Source organism: Cercospora kikuchii (genome assembly GCF_019650295.1).
Source record: "Cercospora kikuchii DNA, contig_00001, whole genome shotgun sequence".
NCBI lineage: Eukaryota > Fungi > Ascomycota > Dothideomycetes > Mycosphaerellales > Mycosphaerellaceae > Cercospora > Cercospora kikuchii.
In genome coordinates this window covers 4,639,269-4,656,293 of record NW_025408582.1, presented here as the reverse complement: position 1 = coordinate 4,656,293, position 17,025 = coordinate 4,639,269, and the positions used below count along the sequence as shown (strand labels likewise).

General features: G+C 54.1%; 6 protein-coding genes across 6 annotated transcripts; 2 read left to right on the top strand and 4 right to left on the bottom strand.

The window, feature by feature from the left end:
- Nucleotides 1–1,270: 1,270 nt before the first annotated feature.
- CKM354_000182500 (uncharacterized protein) lies at nucleotides 1,271–2,449 on the bottom strand (the record flags this gene model as incomplete). The annotated part of the gene is made up of 3 exons (XM_044796960.1): nucleotides 1,271–2,162; nucleotides 2,255–2,379; nucleotides 2,429–2,449. 3 exons carry the CDS (start codon nucleotides 2,447–2,449, stop codon nucleotides 1,271–1,273), a joined length of 1,038 nt encoding a protein of 345 aa, XP_044652895.1.
- A 334-nt stretch (nucleotides 2,450–2,783) lies between these two features.
- Nucleotides 2,784–4,031, bottom strand: CKM354_000182400 (uncharacterized protein; the record flags this gene model as incomplete). The annotated part of the gene is made up of 3 exons (XM_044796959.1): nucleotides 2,784–3,143; nucleotides 3,194–3,920; nucleotides 3,970–4,031. The coding sequence occupies 3 exons, from the start codon at nucleotides 4,029–4,031 to the stop codon at nucleotides 2,784–2,786; spliced, it is 1,149 nt and encodes a 382-aa protein (XP_044652894.1).
- An 852-nt stretch (nucleotides 4,032–4,883) lies between these two features.
- Nucleotides 4,884–5,809, top strand: CKM354_000182300 (uncharacterized protein; the record flags this gene model as incomplete). Its single annotated transcript, XM_044796958.1, has 3 exons — nucleotides 4,884–5,213; nucleotides 5,266–5,447; nucleotides 5,512–5,809. 3 exons carry the CDS (start codon nucleotides 4,884–4,886, stop codon nucleotides 5,807–5,809), a joined length of 810 nt encoding a protein of 269 aa, XP_044652893.1.
- Nucleotides 5,810–10,329: 4,520 nt separating this feature from the next.
- Nucleotides 10,330–13,281, top strand: CKM354_000182200 (uncharacterized protein; the record flags this gene model as incomplete). Its single annotated transcript, XM_044796957.1, has 1 exon — nucleotides 10,330–13,281. One exon carries the CDS (start codon nucleotides 10,330–10,332, stop codon nucleotides 13,279–13,281), a length of 2,952 nt encoding a protein of 983 aa, XP_044652892.1.
- Nucleotides 13,282–14,057: 776 nt separating this feature from the next.
- On the bottom strand, nucleotides 14,058–15,217 carry CKM354_000182100 (uncharacterized protein; the record flags this gene model as incomplete). Its single annotated transcript, XM_044796956.1, has 2 exons — nucleotides 14,058–14,938; nucleotides 14,998–15,217. The coding sequence occupies 2 exons, from the start codon at nucleotides 15,215–15,217 to the stop codon at nucleotides 14,058–14,060; spliced, it is 1,101 nt and encodes a 366-aa protein (XP_044652891.1).
- Nucleotides 15,218–15,526: 309 nt separating this feature from the next.
- CKM354_000182000 (uncharacterized protein) lies at nucleotides 15,527–16,945 on the bottom strand (the record flags this gene model as incomplete). The annotated part of the gene is made up of 1 exon (XM_044796955.1): nucleotides 15,527–16,945. One exon carries the CDS (start codon nucleotides 16,943–16,945, stop codon nucleotides 15,527–15,529), a length of 1,419 nt encoding a protein of 472 aa, XP_044652890.1.
- Between the last annotated feature and the right edge of the window lie 80 nt (nucleotides 16,946–17,025).

The following is a 17,025-nucleotide window of genomic DNA, read 5'->3' as shown; positions in this document are numbered from 1 at the left end:
GACATCGCCGCGAAGACCGCTTCGCGAAGTGGAGGGATCCTAACGACTTATAACGTGTAAGTACATGAGTGGGGTAAGCAGCGACCAGAAAGTGCGGTAAAAGAGCCATGGACGTGCTGTCAGCCAGCTGCATGCAGAGTCTAGCATACTGGCATGGTTAGGCGAGTGTTCCAGAAAGAAGGAAGCTCGAAACGGTACTGCAAGCGCGAATCAATGAGAAAGGTACACGACTGCGTGAGGCACGCTCATCCCACAGATGGCGTATCGCGGTAGGGCTGGTTAATCATCGCGATGTTGAAGATGACTGTCAGTGATAAGGCTTTGTGCCAAGGATACCGAGAGCTTGTGGTTGACGCTACTCCACGGGAGGTTGTATTCCAAAGTGCTCGAGTCTTCGATGCACATTTGAGTGCGCTGAAACTGCAGCTCGTGGATTGAAAGCCCCAGCCGCACTGACTATTCCACGCGGTTGACACTGTACTGTGCAATCTTCAGCCCCTCGCAGCAAGCGAATTCGCATGCAGGGTAAGCGGCGCCTCTCTGGCAAGGTTTCAGCGAGCTCTGTCGCACCACTTTCCAGCTTCCCTAAGTGAAAATGGCCGTTGCTCCAGTGTGTTCTTGGTAGAGTCCAATGAAACATACAGTGGACATGATCCGTCGCTTGTCAATACGCACATGACAGACCTCTCAGAGCTCGCTGCATCAAGAGGGAAGGTGGTCTCCTGTTCGTGCCGATGAATGAATGCGCTGACCGTCGGTGGGAAGAGCGTCGCTATTGTTACACTCCTCGGGTGGTATAGGGTACTTGCAAACACGCTATGCTCGGCCCGAGCATGGTGAGGGTGTATTCGCGCTTCGGTCGGGTGAAGAGTCGGTGAGGCGGGGAACTGTAATGCAGCATATGCACGTGGCATGCTTGGCCATTCGCTGACATGGAGGCAATGTCGCAGACAGCTGAGAGCTCCACTCCGCGCATGCAGGTGGTAGGGCAGCTGCAGCCCTGCATGTGTTGCAACATAGTTGGAAGACTGCAATGTGAGCAAGATGCATTAATGTCAGCAGTTCGAATGCCACAAGCCCGGGGATCTGGCCGAACCTGCTACGTTGCGTAGTGCTTTTGAGGTTGGAACTTGTAGCTGCGCAAGGCGAGCTGGGCGTCGGAGATTGGCTAGCCAAGTAAGTGTACTTCTTCGAAGCAGTTTGCAAAGCTCCTCGCACTTGAGATCCACAGGCACATCTAGGGATGTTCCGGCCAGGTACCAATGGGCATTCAGCGGCGAGCTCTGGCGTCAACAGCTTCCCTCAATCCCGTCAGGCCGACCCAAACAGCCTCTTCCGTTCTGATTGTTCTCGAGCCTTGATTTGGCACCAGATTGATCCACGAATCAAAGACCTCTTCAGCCTGACGCACACCAGCGGATTGCAATTCGTGGTCGGCCTTGAGCGCCGCTTCCAGACCGGAAACACCGCCGAAGACCACGATAAGGTGTTTCCACATCGGCTCCACATAAGCAGGCGATTGCTTGTCAAGAATAGACTTGAGTGGCTTGCCTCGCTCGCTAGTTCCAATGCTTAGATCGTAGCCTCCATCAAATGGGCATTCGGTAAAGATGGCGCTCAGAGAAGCAGCTTGTCGGACACTGTAACCCCAGTAATACCCTGCTTCTTCTCGAGGCGTTTCTGGAGCCACGGCCTGGCCTGATATCGAATAGCCATCGGGTGAGGTCTCGCCGAGTTTCACAGTCACTCTTGTATGGGGCTCAACTGCGGCAGGAATCACGACCCGCTGGGCAAGCCCACAATCGACAAGAGTCTGAGGGTTCTTTCCTTTACCTGGTTGGAGAGTAATGCCCTCTCGATACTCGCACCACTCCTCGCTCCTCAGATGATGCGGCATATCCAAGCTTGGTAAGGCTCCAGCGGTGCGAAGATCCGGGTGCATGGGAAAGAGAGCTTTCCGGAGATTGGGTGGGGTTTCCAGGTAGGTCAATACGTGGTAGAGGAAGAAGTTGGGATCAGCAAATGCGGTATATCCTCCTTGCTCCGGAGCTCGAGTCTCTGCTTGGCCATCGTCGAAAACAACGATCTCGTCGACGCCAAAAACGGCACAAGCGCGCGCGATCTGGCCTACGAGGCTCGTCTTTTGGTCGTGGGTGAGAGCGCTATCGCGTCTCGTCAGCTGTGATTGTGCCACCAAAGCAACGCTTGGCGCAGAAGAACACAAAACCTGGTCGGAGATATTGGATGCACTCACTTCGCGATGATACTGCCTGGAAGTGCCAGACTGAGAGTGTAAGTCCTGCTGCCGGTGGGCTTGAAGACGGCCGAGGGTCGCGAGGTATCAGGCCCAGAGTCGAGTGCCTCGCCAACCTTGCGCTTCTGTCGTTGATCAGCTCAGCCTCTGGACCACGCAAACTCGCATTCTCACCTTCGACTTGTGAGGCGCCATCGTTGAAGCCGCTGAAATGGAAGGTGCGTTTCAGGTCGTGCACGGAGAAGGTGCGAAGAATTTTAGCAGGCTAGAATTGACGACCAACCAATCAATATTGATCAGCCTTCCACCCATCATAAAATGTCGATGAGCCAGTACCATGCGCTGGGAGGACCAGTGTGCAATCACATGGGAAAGGAGCGCCACTCGAAGTAGTGAAAATGAATCGAGTTGCTGTGAACATCCTACAGCCATTGCTGTGACAAATCATCCGATGTCCGGACATAAGCAATAGACAATCTACTGCATAAGCAATCCCTAGCACTCGATGCTAAGATCTGCATAATACATTTCACGCTCTCTGAGCTCCATACAAAATGTTGTCAATCTGCTTGTGTCGGTTTACAGCCGACGCGAAAGTAGCGTTCGAGACTTCCTCCAAACGCCCTTCGCTGTAAAGATCGTAGAGCTTGGCAATACTTCGACTAACAGCTGGCAATGACTCCTGCCAGTCCTCCCACTGCCACTCAATTGTCTTGACTTCATCGGTTCCATGATAATGCACCTCGATCGGGACTGGAAACTCGCTTGAGCTGGCTTGCAAGAAGGGTCCTCGCTCGCTTGAGATGCGAATTTCGCCTCTTTCGCAGTTGATAGTCCAGACGAAAGGCACTGTGCCTGGGAAAGGAGGGCCAAGTCGAAAGTTCACTGTCTGTACACCTGAGTCAGTATGATCTAGGAACGATGTTCGAGCGGACTTACAAGACTAGCGCCTTCATGCACAGTGCTCGATCCCCGCAGCGTGCCATGTAGAGCAAGCAGATCTGGAACATCAGTAGTGTAAGAACGCGTCTTCCCAGTTTCTGGGTCGTCAATGGTCCTCTCAGGACGCTGAATTTGCGTAAGAGCGTTGCTACGTTCATACTCTCCCAGAACCGAGTGAATGTAGTCAACAGTATGCCCAACAGCGATCGTGATCGGGTTCCCGCCGATTTTCTTGTCAAGAAAGTACGCGAGGCCTTCTCCGATGGCATCCCTTCTGGCCAAGAGCGAGTAGGCTTGAGCAGAACTACTCAGAACCTTGCCTAGCTCTCCTTTCTCAAGAATTGCTCGGAGTTTGAGTACTGCCGGTGCGACTCGTCCTTGCAGTCCGATAATGGTCTTCGAGCCACTGCGCTTTGCGAGCTCGGCCAATTTGTTGGCTTTAGTGACGTTCTCAGCTAGTGGCCATTCTACAAAGACGTTTTTGCCAGCTGCGATGCTGGGTCGGATAGTGTCATAATGCACATCGACTCGAGTCGTACAGACTACGAGATCGATACCAGGGTCTGCTGCTAGCTCTGCTGGTGTTCCGTAGGCTTTAACTGTCGGTGGAAGCTCGTAGTGTTCTATAGCCCGTCTCGCAGCTGCTTCGCTGGAGTTGAGAAGTGCGACAATAGCATATTTTGCACGTCCATGTTCCGAAAGCAAGTATGGCAGGTGAGCGTCTCTGTATCTCGTCAATAAATGGAGACAGCATAGTCTTCACCAACACATGCCTGGCCCATGAAGTCTTGGCCGATTGTGATAGTCCGATGAGTGCAACACGTATGGGCGCCATAGTGTTGCGATTGCACTGTGTGTGATTTCAAATGTATTCAGCAGGTCAACAACTTATCACTTATATTCTCCATTTGTCAGCACTGTCACGATTGAGGGACCCTCCAATTTGGCTTCAGTTGCACAGCACCTGCGTCTACAAACCTCTGCTGAGAAAGCACCATCTGAATTGGGGTTCTACAGGCTTGGCAGAGATCCTGCGAGGAGCAAACGGCCGCTCTGCGGCCGCAAAACCGCATCCGCCGATTTCACAGCAGCGGGATCGCGTGCAGCAGTGCGTCCCGTGGTTCTGGTCGATTGGAAGCCCACCAGTCCATTGGGGTTTCTTGATGGAATCATGTGTTGATGATATCTTGACCTTCAGTCTTTGACCACAAAGATCTCGCGAACAGACCATTCTTGGCACTGGGAGAAGTTCGAGATCAGCGGGTCAAGAGCTTCAGCAACATAGAGTCGATTCTGTGAATTTGTTTATTGAGTTGAAAACGAGTAGACCGACCGCTTGGATCACTTTGGACTCCAAATTGAAGATTCGATCCCGATGTCAAGGGTGTAGCGCACTATCCCCGGATTATAGATGGCGTGATGTCAGCGTCTTATGTGCACACACTAAGGTTCACTGCCGCCATATCGGTAGCTCAACAGGGACAAATAGTTCGCAGCACATGCGTTGGTTTTGCCAATGGCGACATGCGACGGCGTGGGATGAGATCGACCGCCTCTCTGGGCACACACGCTCCTCTTATAATAATGTGCCTCGCTCATTTTGTCGTGCGACGTTCCTCGCGTGAACCAGGATACCCAAAGATAGAGCAGACAAGACATTTCGCCGACTGGAAAATCCGCTGCAAAGATGGCGAATGGAAGCAACATTGAGCGTCTCGACACTCTTGAGACGCTCGCGACCAATGCCGACTTTTATGAGCACTTGGCAGCTGGAAAAGTTGCGACTGCGTACGACCATGCTTCCACGCCCTCGACGAATGGCAAAGGGCACAGTCATCCATACTACATTCCTGTGCCCATTACCATCAAGTCGCAGATCGGGAGTCCAACTGCGTTGGCCGTTGGAGCCTTCGCCACGACTCTGACAACGCTTTCGTTGTCGTTGATGGGATGGAGGGGAGTCGGTGTGACGAATGCCTTCATCGGCAATTTCTTTGGTGTCGCCGGCATCGGCATGGTAAGTTTGTTGAACTCCCCGAAGTGAGCATGTAGCTAACGCCCCTTCACAGTTCGTGTCTGCGAACTGGGAACTGGTCCTGGGCAATACATATTCGTATACTGTCCTCGCCGCTTTTGGCCTCTTTTATGCAGGTTTCGGGTTTATCATCACACCATATTTCGGGGTTGCTGAGTCGTATGGCGGCTCCGATACGGCTGAGTATAACAATGCTCTTGGCTTCTGGGTTCTGATGTAAGTTCATCTCAAACCTTCAACGACGCCAATGCAGCAGTATCGGAACACTGACATCTCGCAGGTGGGCGGTCTGGAACGTGTTCTTTTTGATCGGCTCTCTGTCAATCAACCTGGTGTTCATCGGTATCTTTGCCACGGTCCAAGGAGCCTTCACGCTCGTGGCTGCCGGCTACTTTCTGAAAGCAGACGGAAGTTCTCAGGCGACTGCTGTTCTCAAAGCCGGGGGCGCCTTTGCATTTGCGTCAGGTATGCTAGGCTATTATACCGTTGCGAATCTGATGTGCTCGGAAGTCTTGCCATTTTCGCTTCCGATGGGCGATACGAGCCGGTTCTTCAAGAGGAAGCAGAAGCAGGGCTAATCGAGAGGTGAGACGGGCGGTGGAATGGCGACCTAGAATGGGAAGACTGCGGTCGATGTACCTATGTGGTACCAATGTTATGTGCGATGCTTAGATTAGTGAGCCTGATGACAACCTTCTTCTCATGATACGTTGCGGCTACTGGCACGAACATGGGTCCATCCATACGGACGCCCCCAGAAGCCAGCTGTAGACTGTGGCTGTCATATCGCGGGCGGCGGCATGCATGTTGTCGCGTTTCGAAGTGCTGCGTTGGATTCACCGTACTGTCCTCGTTCTGCCGTGTCTGCTCTCCAGTCCCTGAGCCAATGAAGCCATGACGCCTGCGTCGTGCGTATGCTCATATCGCGACTGACTGTGCCTGCTGCAGCGTGTCACCTCTTTCCGACACGCAAGTGACTGCCGAGATCTCTGCCTGTTCACCGGCGTTGCTGCTCCATCTTGAGGAGCGACGCGCTGCTTCATGCGACGACTGTGCGCATCGTGGCAACCTGCATCGTCCGGACTTGCGAGCATGCGTGCTGCACGCATGGCATGGCATGGTCTCGGGAGGTTTCTGTGGGAGTCGCGTGGATGGAAGAGATCAGGGCCACAGGGCTGTGAGGAGAGCAAAGAGAGTTGCCATCGGCAAGTCCATCTCAGGCATGCCGACGGAGCGCATCGCCGGCTTGAGCTTCATGTTGTGAATCCGCGGACACCAACTTCGACTTTTCGCCACAACACCCATCTTCGGAAGCTGACTGAACTCCGAGCACAGGCTGGCTGGACACGAGCTCTTGATGAGAATCCTGTTACTATGATGAGACGGAGGGTCTTTTTGGAGCGGCATTTGCCAACGACGTCTTGGTCTCGATCTCGTGTCCCTTGAAATGATCGGACAGCACTCGAACACCATGTTGCGAAAGAGCATATTGTGTGTCGCATCAGGCCGCTGATGCAATCTGGATACCTGCAGCGCCACGGCCTTGCATAGGCGTCGAGACGAGCTCGACCGTTGCCACTATTTCACGACCAGATGCATCTCGTCTTGTGTTGCGGCGCAAAAGCAGGACAAGCCCATTGCATTCGCACAGAGCCGTGCCACAGCGCAGATCCACCAGGTCTACACCTGCAAGATGGGAAAAACGTCGTTCGCAAATGGCAAGCCTAGATCCTCATATCTGCGCTGTGCCTTGGGCGAGACGTTCCTCCCCACGACCACCATATGCCTTTGCGGGGCTGTCTAGAGTATGGAAAAAGATATCATCTGAAGACCCCTCACCAATTTGATCAGGAGCTCTTCCACTATCGTGTGATCTCAGCGCACAACGATTTTAACCTCTGCGCATGCGCATTTTGGGCGCAAAATGAGACACGCAATGAGAGAGCCGCTGAGCATGACCGCTTCATCGCATGCCTATTCTGGATCCACAATGATTGGCAAGACTATTGCAACTCTGTGGCGAGACTCAAATTTAGGTCGAGCGGTCAGAGGATTTCTGCAAAGCACGCGCAGTCTCGTACTATATTGGCACGGGAGCTACATGGACCGGCCAAGCATTTTCGAAATCATTTGCCTTCAAGCCTGTGTGCTCAATGAAATCCCTATATGGTCTCGTGCGACACTCATACCAGGAAGAACAAGCAAGGCCGCAGCAGATGATATCTTGGATGCACCACTGCCCATGTCTTGGCTGTGAATGTAGGACCTTTCTCCGGCGTAGCGAGATGACCACTACTCAACTGCGCTCGTCATATGGACTGCTGCTCCACTGGCAAAGCTATCGGTCTGTTGCGTACTGGGAGTTCGGTGAGCATGGGATCATTCTATTCGTCGCGTTCGTGCTCATGTCGAGGGGCAGGCCTGAGTGACTGTATAACACCCGCATGCAGCCCTTGGATTCATGATCAGAAGCGAGGAGTGTTGCAGAAAGCCACCTTGGCAGACCTGAACGTGTAGGAAGATACACATCAGGGCGACTGTCCTTAGGTTGAAAGCAAGACGACGGCTTCGGAGACCTCGCAACAGTCTTTGTACCATTTGCCGATCCGGAGCGGCAGGGCCGAAAGCATCTTATATGTGCTTTCTGACGATTATGAGGAGCCAACGGGTGATCGATTGCTCTTGATCTCTGCCGAACTTTTCTGTCAACTTCACGGCGCGATCACATAGCCGCGAGGTACCTTCTGTGAGCGCAATGCCCGCGTCAAGACTCTCAGGAGAAGCATCTCGTCTCTAGCTGGCATCTGGTCCGATTCTTCGCACAACGATATGACCGCGATGAGCAACATGTCTGCTGAACTCCGACTCTAGCCTGAGTCGTGGGATCAAGAATGATGCTCATGTGTCTTTGAAAAGCGCTGCGATCGCCCCGGTGTGACACCTCCATCCTCCGCGTGCACGATTCTCCCTGGCGGCTGTTCTCGTGCACCGCAAGAGGATGGAGGAGCAAACTCAATGGTGTTTGCGAGCGTAGAAGGAAGCAGAAGTGCTTGGATTTGGCAGTACATGATGCCTTCCAGCCAATTCTCGATTTGCTGAACTGCACAGGTTTAACCTTCGATCCCCCTGTCTTCTTCTTCTTCGAAGGCGAAGTGACGAGGGCAAACGTACCGCTCATCTTCCCGATCTGTCGCCTAAAAGGTGTTCGTATCTTCGCAGAATGACTTCGACGAGATGCAACACTGTACAGCACAATTCCTCTATGCTGACTTGCGCCGCTTTGTGCGTCCATGGGAAGACAGCGCCGTCCAGAGAATGCGTCGCACTCGTTGCACTCGTTGGACTTGAGACTGAGAATTGATGGCAAGATCGCCGGGCCTCCTGGCAATCATTGTCCGGTCTTGTTGCTACATCTTTGGAGGGCACAGGAATGTGGAGAGTCTGACCAGAATCATATTCGTTGGGCGCTTGGCTTTCCTGCCGCGATGCATTGATGCGAAGCAGTCTTCCGGGCTGGTATTGCTTCTTCAATGGCATCGAGCTGTTTCTCTCGAACGTACGCCGCACAAGACCCCGACTGCTCCATGGCGGGTGGGTTCACTTTGCACTTCCGCCGGTCTCATCAAGGATAACAGGCTGTATGATTGTTCTTCCACCATGTCCTAGTGCAGCGTTGAGCATCGCGGAGGATCAAAGTCGGACCTCAGACCACGAAATGTTGTCGATGGCACGGCGGACGTGCTCACGCGGGCATGAACTCTTGCTGATCCTCAGGACCAGGGCCCCATCCGAGGGCGCGAGCAGCGCAGACATTATTGACGGACGAGATCACCATCTGCAACGCGACACCACGGAGCAAAAGGCCGTGGTGGCTGAGCTGACCGTCACGTCAAGCAGTAGAGGAAGAGCGAAGGTGCCAGCAGGACCCTTTCGTGCTATGTCCAGATGTCTATTGCACTGTGATGTTCTAGTGCTAGACATGGCTTCTGGTGCCAATCGACAGCTAGCGTGTATTCTCCTGCTCCTGCTACGAAAGATTTCTCCCACTAATCCGAGCCTGATAGCCACTGGCATTAAACCCTGCCCTGTGAAACCTGTCCGTACCTTCGAAGAAGCTCAACGCCCCAACACCTTTGCTCCCTGGTTCGCCTCCACACTGGCTCTTGCTTAACACTTTCCGCTACTGGTCGTCACGGCTCGGCAGTCCGCTGAATCGCTGTTGCACATGGGAGTGATCGTATTGGTGGCAGGGAAAGAATCAGCTGGAATCGTTGCAGCTTCTGAGAACGCCGCTCGAGCACTCGCGTGATGTGGCTGCGATTGATCGATGAGATCCACGCAGGAATAGCGTTGACGCGGCCTGTGGGAGAGGTCGTGTTTGATGGCAATCGGGTGAGGAGAAGTAAACGCAAACGTGCCATCTCTCTCCCTCACAAGTCTCGTACAGCGAGATAGCCGCTCTGAATACTCCATCAGGACTTCTCTGTCCATCAGCACATGCTCCTCCCCCTCCGCGCGCTTGTTTGAACGCGTCATATCGCATCTGACGCGTGCTATCCGCCGTTGCCCCCGGCACCTGCCAAGCCTTCCCACGGTACATAAGCGCTCCTGCCTTCGCACATGCTCAGTTGAGCTCTCAACAACAACAACCACGCGAGCGAACAGCTCCACCGCTGCAATCACAAGCCATCACAAGGCGTTTCTCACCGGTGAGTAATCTCGCAGTCACCTCACTCCCCTCACCCGTTGGACCCACTCGCCAGCACAAAAAGGCCCTCCTCTTCCTCCCTCAACCTGATCTTCTACCCCCCACTACCAACAACCAACCAGCACCCACAGCAACCTTTCACCACCTTCATCCATCAGCACATCCATCGACAACCACTCACAACCATCAGCACCGGTACGTCCTGACTTCTGTCGTCGGCGCCGCACTTCGCGGTCACCAAACACATCAAACGCCCTCGCGCGCCTTGACTGTGTGCGGTACTTCGAATCAGCGACGTCGCGCGCCTCCTCAATGATCATCGCATACTGACACCCCTCTCAGAACTCCACCTCCCCATCAACCCACTCCCACACATCACTTGCCATCACAATGGCTGGTCCTGCCAAGAACCGCGTCAACGAGCAGCAGAAGGCTCCACCTTCTCGCCAGACTCCACAGCGTTCGGTCCACAGTTCGAGTGGCGTTAGTTCGTCCTCGTCCAGTGGTCGCAACACTGCTTCCCCGGCGGTCTCCTCCGCGCGCTCGCAGCCCAGCGCTGCCCGCTCTGCTCGCCCCAACGCCTCTCGCGTCGGTGGCTACGACGGCAACGCCGATCCTGCTCCGCAGCCAGAGCGTGACCCCAACACTGCCAGCATCATCGTTGATCCTCGCAACTTCGACTTGGGTATTGCTGGCTGGGCTACTGTCCGCGGCACTGAAGTGATGAACAAGCCACCACGCCAGGCCCCTTCCAAGCTCGGTCAGCCAACTAAGATCGGCCTCAATACCTATCATGTCGAGTCATTCCCCAATATTGTTGTGTACCAGTACGACGTCCTGATCGGTAAAGGCGACGAGAAGCGTGGTGCCATGATCAAGGTCTGGAACTCCAAGGCAGTACAGGCTGAGATGGGTGCTTTCACCATCTTCAACGGTGACAAGTTGGCTTGGTCTGGCAAGCCACTCGCTCGTGAAGTCCGCCTCACGGTCGACCTAGACGCTGAGCAGGGCCGTCAGCCGAAGGTCAAGACAGGCAAGAACACCTTCGTTATCCGCATCCGTCAAACCAACAAAGTTGGCTTTCAGTCCCTCATGGCTCATCTACAGGGCAAGGCCGACTTCGACAACACCTGCTTGGAGGCGATCAACTTCGCAGACCATCTCCTTCGCTCGACGCCATCGAAGAAGTTCGTGTCAATCAAGCGTTCATTCTTCCCGCAGGCCGGCAAGGGCGTCGATCTCGGTGGAGGCGTCAGCGCCCTCAAGGGTGTCTACCAATCTCTTCGACTAGTCCATCCAGGCCGTCTCTCAATCAACATGGATGTGGCCAATGGCACGTTCTGGCAAGCAATCCCTTTCGTGCAGGCCGCAGTACTCTTCTGTGGCGTTCGCGACCCAGCCGATTTGGCTGCTCAGCTCAACCGTGGTGGAGAGAAGGGCGTCAAGGGCAAGCAACTGAAGCGTATGCGCAAGTTGCGTGTCTTGGCTAAGCACCGTGGCAAGGCAGAACTCGATGAATATGTCATCGACAGCTTCGTCTACGTCTCCCCGAAGGAGTACAAGGTCCAGGTCACCGATTCGGACGGCAAGGAGGTCAAAATGACCCTGTACAACTTCTTCCTGAAGAAGTACAGCGTCACCATTAACTACTCTGGCTTGCCACTGGTCAAGATGACGAAGGGCAAGAACACGGTGCTTCCCATGGAGGTTCTCAAGGTCAAGGACGATCAGCGTTACTCGTACAAGATGGACGAGCGACAGACATCGAACATGATCAAGTTCGCAGTCACCGCTCCCAAGCAGCGCTACGAACACATTCGAGAGGGCATGCAAATGCTTGACTGGGGCAATGACCCAATGCTCAACAAGTATGGTGTCAAGATTAATCAGAACAAGACCGTCGCCGATGCTCGTATCCTGGTGGCACCTACTGTCAAATTCGGTGTTGGCGATGCGAAGCCAGGCACTTCTGGCCGCTGGGATCTCAAGGGCAAGAAGTTCTTAACTACCAACTCTGCTCCTCTGAAGAGCTGGGCAGTCTGTGTCGTTTCTGGTCGTCGTGGCGGCAAGCCAGATAAGACTGTCGTGGAGAACTTCATCAAGGCTTTCGTCTCTGGCTACATCAACCATGGTGGCAAAGTCGAGAACAAGCAGCCTTCCATGGTCCTTGGCGGCGGTGAGGACGTTGGAGCTTGGGTCACGAACACTTGGAACGCTGCTGGCAACCAAGCCCAATCTCGGCCTCAGATCCTGATGTTTATCTTGCCAGACAAGGATAGCCAGGTCTATGGCCGCATCAAGCGCTCCTGCGAGTGCCGCTACGGCGTCGTCTCCCAGTGCGTGCAGTATGCCCATGCGCAGAAGGCTCAGCCTCAGTACATTTCAAACGTGTGCATGAAGTTCAACTGCAAGCTTGGTGGCGTTACCTGCCGCGCTGTCGGCCCGAAGACTGGCGGTGCCACTGGTATCTTCCAGGTCCCAACTGTCATCATCGGCGCTGATGTCTCTCACGGTGCACCTGGCTCTGACGCTCCGTCCATGGCTGCAATGACCATGTCTACCGACAAATTGGCCACTCGCTATGCTGCTTTCGTGCAGACCAACGGCCATCGCGTGGAGATGATCAGCGCCGACACTATCAAGAACGAGCTCAAGCCCATGCTGCAGCACTGGGTTCAGCAAGTTGGAGGTGGCAAGCTCCCACAACAGATCATCTATCTTCGTGATGGTGTTTCTGAGGGCCAGTACAACCAGGTTCTTCAGCAGGAGGTCATGGACATGAAGCAGGTTGTCAAGTCTGCTGACCCATCCGCCAACGTGAAGTTCATCGTGGTCATTGGTTCCAAGCGCCACCACGTCCGCTTCTTCCCCGAGAAGGGTGACCGCAACGAGAATGCGTTCCCCGGCACTCTGGTCGAGACTGGCGTCACCAACCCATTCGAGAACGATTTCTACTTGTGCTCCCACGCCGCTATCAAGGGCACAGCTCGTCCTACTCACTACTACGTGCTGCTCAATGAGCCAGGTATGACCAACGACCAGCTGCACACTCTGCTCTACGAGCATGCGTACCAATACCAGCGTGCCTCGACCCCTATCTCGCAGCACCCTGCCATCTACTACGCTCATCTCGCCGCCGCTCGCGCTACACCACACGATCCGAAGTGGGCTGGTAGCAGCGACGGTCCATCCACCGAGAAGAAGCAGTCTGGCTCTCAGTCTGGGTCCCAGGCAGGTCGTTCCGGCACTCGGGGCTCCTCTTCAGGCGCGGAGCCTGTGTTCGAGAAGCTCATGCCGATGCCGAACCAGGGTGGCATCGCAACTTCCATGTGGTACATCTAAGGGCTACACGGCTCAATCCTCACTGACACGATGGGCGGCACGAAGGCATGAAAGGGTGTTCTTGGTGGTCTTGGTCTAGAGGTTGTTCCTTTTGGTGAGGCGCACAGGCGCGAGGGTCACTACGTGATCGAGAGTGTATGAATGTGACAGAGAAGGCTCGAGACGAGCGATACGATGTACTAGTAGCATGAAGGAAATGGATGTTTGCCCTGAAGGGCACATCACCACTCACCGTTTCCACTGTCTCTTCTTCCTCGTCTTTTCAGATGACCGTTGAGCTCACTGACACTCTATCGTTGGCCATCGCGGCAAGTGTTCACCGCGAAGTGGGAGCAAAGCGACGGTTATCAGAACGTCCCAGCAAAGAAGCTCGAAGACTGACACAGCATCTAGTCGATGGAAAGCAAGTCACGCTTTCGCCCCCGCCTGCAGAGTCTGGACGGATACTGCACCCTGAAGGCATCGGGCTCGACTCAATGTTTGCAACTGCACGAAGATGAGATTAGCGAGCAGAATTGAGAACAGACTTCGCCAGATCAGACAATCAGAGACTGCAATCGCACAACGGGTCAGCTCTCAACGCTAGCACCGGGATAACAAGTTTGATCAGGAACATGGATCGCGAGAACTTCCAGACGTGGGACGCAGGACAGACTGAAATGCTAAAGCGCGCTGACACCTTTTACTGGCCGGTAGTTCTCGATGAACAGCCATCTAAATTTACTACAGAAGCAGCAGCACTTTTCGTGCCCAAGGGCAGGAATCAAACCACCACCTCACAGCTCAACCGAAGCGCTTCCGACTGCACTCGCCGGCGTCTCCGCAACACGATATACCAATTTCTTTCCAGACACCTTATCATTCTTCATATCCTCCATTCCCTTCAACGCTCCCACCAAACCCTCTCCACCTACCTGCTCCGGGTGTGTCTTCAGCTTGCCCTCCTTCAACAAATCTTCCGTGATCTGGAAGAACTTCTTCGCAAATTCAAAGTCTTCTGGAACAGCCGGAGTTTCTCGTCCAGCTTTCGTGAAAGGATCGTTGAAGATTGTGTACATGAATGTGAAAGTCGTTGTCACGTCTGTGCGGCCTGGGAGCTTGACGGGTAAGATTGTGCCATAGCGAGCATCTTTGGAATCGGATGACAAGGCTTCGGCGCAGATCTTTGCGGAAGCTTCGAGGGAGATGGTGTCCCAGATCAGCTTGAGAGAGTCGTTGGTATCGCGGTTGATTTGCTTTCCGCAGTCTGCGTCGCGGTAGTTGTAGACTGCATCGGCGCCGAGAGATTTGACAAAATCGTTGTTGTGGGGAGAGCAGGTTGTGAGGACTTTGTAGCCTGAAAGTTTGGCGAACTGGATGGCGAGAGAACCGGTTGCGGTAGAGCCGCCGTAGATGAGGACGGATTGGGAGTCCTTGGGGATGGGATCGGTTGGGAGGTTGAGTTTGAGGGCCTTCTGGTAGAGACCTTGGCCAACGGTGCTGACGCCGAGAGGGAAAGTTGCGGCTTGCTCGAAGGAGAGGTTGGAGGGGATCTTGACGAGTAGATCGGCTTTGGCTACAGCGTATTCTGCGAAACAGCCATCTTCGGGCTGGCTGGCGTTGGCGCCATGAGTAGTCCCTGCAATCCGGTCGCCGACTTGGAATTGCTTGGTCACGTCTGCTTGATTGTTAGTTCCTTGGATGTAATCTGCCCCTCGGGATGCGCGGAAGACTCACCACTTCCGACTTCAACCACGGTGCCGGAGAAGTCACAGCCAGAGAGACCATTGTCTGCTGCCCGCTTGCCATTGATGTGCTTCCAGTCCGTCGGGTTCAAGGCAATGGCTTCCACTTTCGCCAGCAAGTATGTTGGTCGGACTTTGGGAAGGTTTATCTCAGTAACTTGAGCTTTATTGCCATTGATCGTGATGGCCTTGACTGTGGATGGAGGAGCCATTGTTGCAACTTATGTCGGAGACGTGTTCGATGTTCTGGGAAAGGAGTCGTGCGAAGGGAGTCAAAAAGGTGCTGGAGTTGTCGTGAGAGGCATTGGAAGCTCTGGCCTTTTAAGAGCTATGTCATATCTTTCTCGGCCGAATCTCCGCCGCTGAGCCATTCTGGATTTCCAACCACACCTGAGGCAGACTTGCATTGAGTTTTCAGGGTATGGAAATAGTTCTATGAGCTTCACAGTCAGTAGACACATTGTGAAATGAGCAGAGGAGTGTTGCCAGCGTGGACTTCTTTGAATTTCATTCCCAGCTAATTATGCTGTCACTGCGACACCAGCTTTGCTCTCTTTCTTGGCTTTCTTCTCAGCCTTGCGCCGTCTCCTCTCCTCCTTGCTCAGCTCGTCTGATGTTCCGTTCGGCAATTGTGAAGCTACAGGTGTTGTGCCATTGACCATGTCGACGTCTGAGTCTTTTCGCTTCTTCTTTGCCTTCTTTGGTGTCGTCGTTTGCGCGTTCTCCACCTCAACCGCAGCTCCGTGAACTCCCAGTGTCTTCGGGAACTGGAAGCTTGTACTCTTTGCCTTCGCTCCCTCATCGTCCTCCTCTTCACTGTCGGAGCCCAGACCAGCATCACCTGCGCCGAAGCCCGCTGGCTTGTATCGCATGCGCATTCCTTTTGGCTGTGGCCGTATACTGTTCACTGATGGACGAGCGACACTGGCTGCTGCGCTACTGCCCGTGTTCGTGTCCGCTTGCTTAGTGCTCAGGGCTGGCAGATTGATTCTCTGTTTGAGATGCAGAGTTCTCGTAATCGGTTGCGGTATGGAGTCGTAGCTGCTACTGCTCGGCACGAGCACACTGTCGAAGCGATTGTTCGGACTTTTGTCTTCGCTGAGACTATAGTCGGTGCCTTTGTGATTCAGGATCGACGCTCCGGATTGTATCGCATCTAGCGTGATGTCACCGAGCGACTTCAGGGACACATTACTTGGAGCCACAATGTGCCATATCTGCTGGCCCGCAAAGCTCTTTGCAGAAAAGGTCGCATCGGAGACAGAGACAGGTGTATACCCACTTGGAGGCTTGAAAGACTGAACGGGTATGCTTTCGAACTGGCCGGCATGTTTCGTAGGCCTCGGTGTTGGTGCGGTCTCTGCGGAAGGCTCCGCTGAACCATCCTCGTCCGCGCTCTCACTGTCCTCACCTTGCTCTTCCGATGCCACCTCTCCCACCTGTTCCACTTCTCCGGCATCTTTCAATGCTGTTTTCACGCGTTTGGCATCTGGCTTGTCCTCGTCGCTGCTCGAGTCGTCTTCGCTCGATTCCCCATTGTCTAGTGAGCTAACGCTTTCAGCTTTCCTTTTCACACCATTCACCCGCGTGGGCACTGTATCCGGCTTTTTCAGTGATGGAGCATCTGCCATCTGCTCGTCTTTCTCGCTCTCTGCTGATCCGGAGCCATCGCTGCTCTCGTCGTCGTCGCTGCTAGAAGTAGGCTCCGGTTTTGTCGGCGGTGGTGGAGCTTTCTTTTGCTTTGTCGCTTTCGCTTTGACACTCTTGGTGTCCGGCTTTGCAGTGGCTGGTGTCTCGTCTGGTTCTGAGTCTGAATCCACGACACGCTCTTCGCTTAGGCCTGGTGCCTTTTGCTTTGTGGCTGCCTTCTTGCCCTGCTTCTTCACTTTCTCCTCAGTCTTTGCCTTCTTCGCCGGCGCCTTCACTTCTTTTTGCGCCATTGCGGCTCTTTCGAGGGTCCTCGATAACTCCAAGGTCGCAAGAGAACTTGTGGGGCTGCAAGAGTGCAATTTTTGAATTA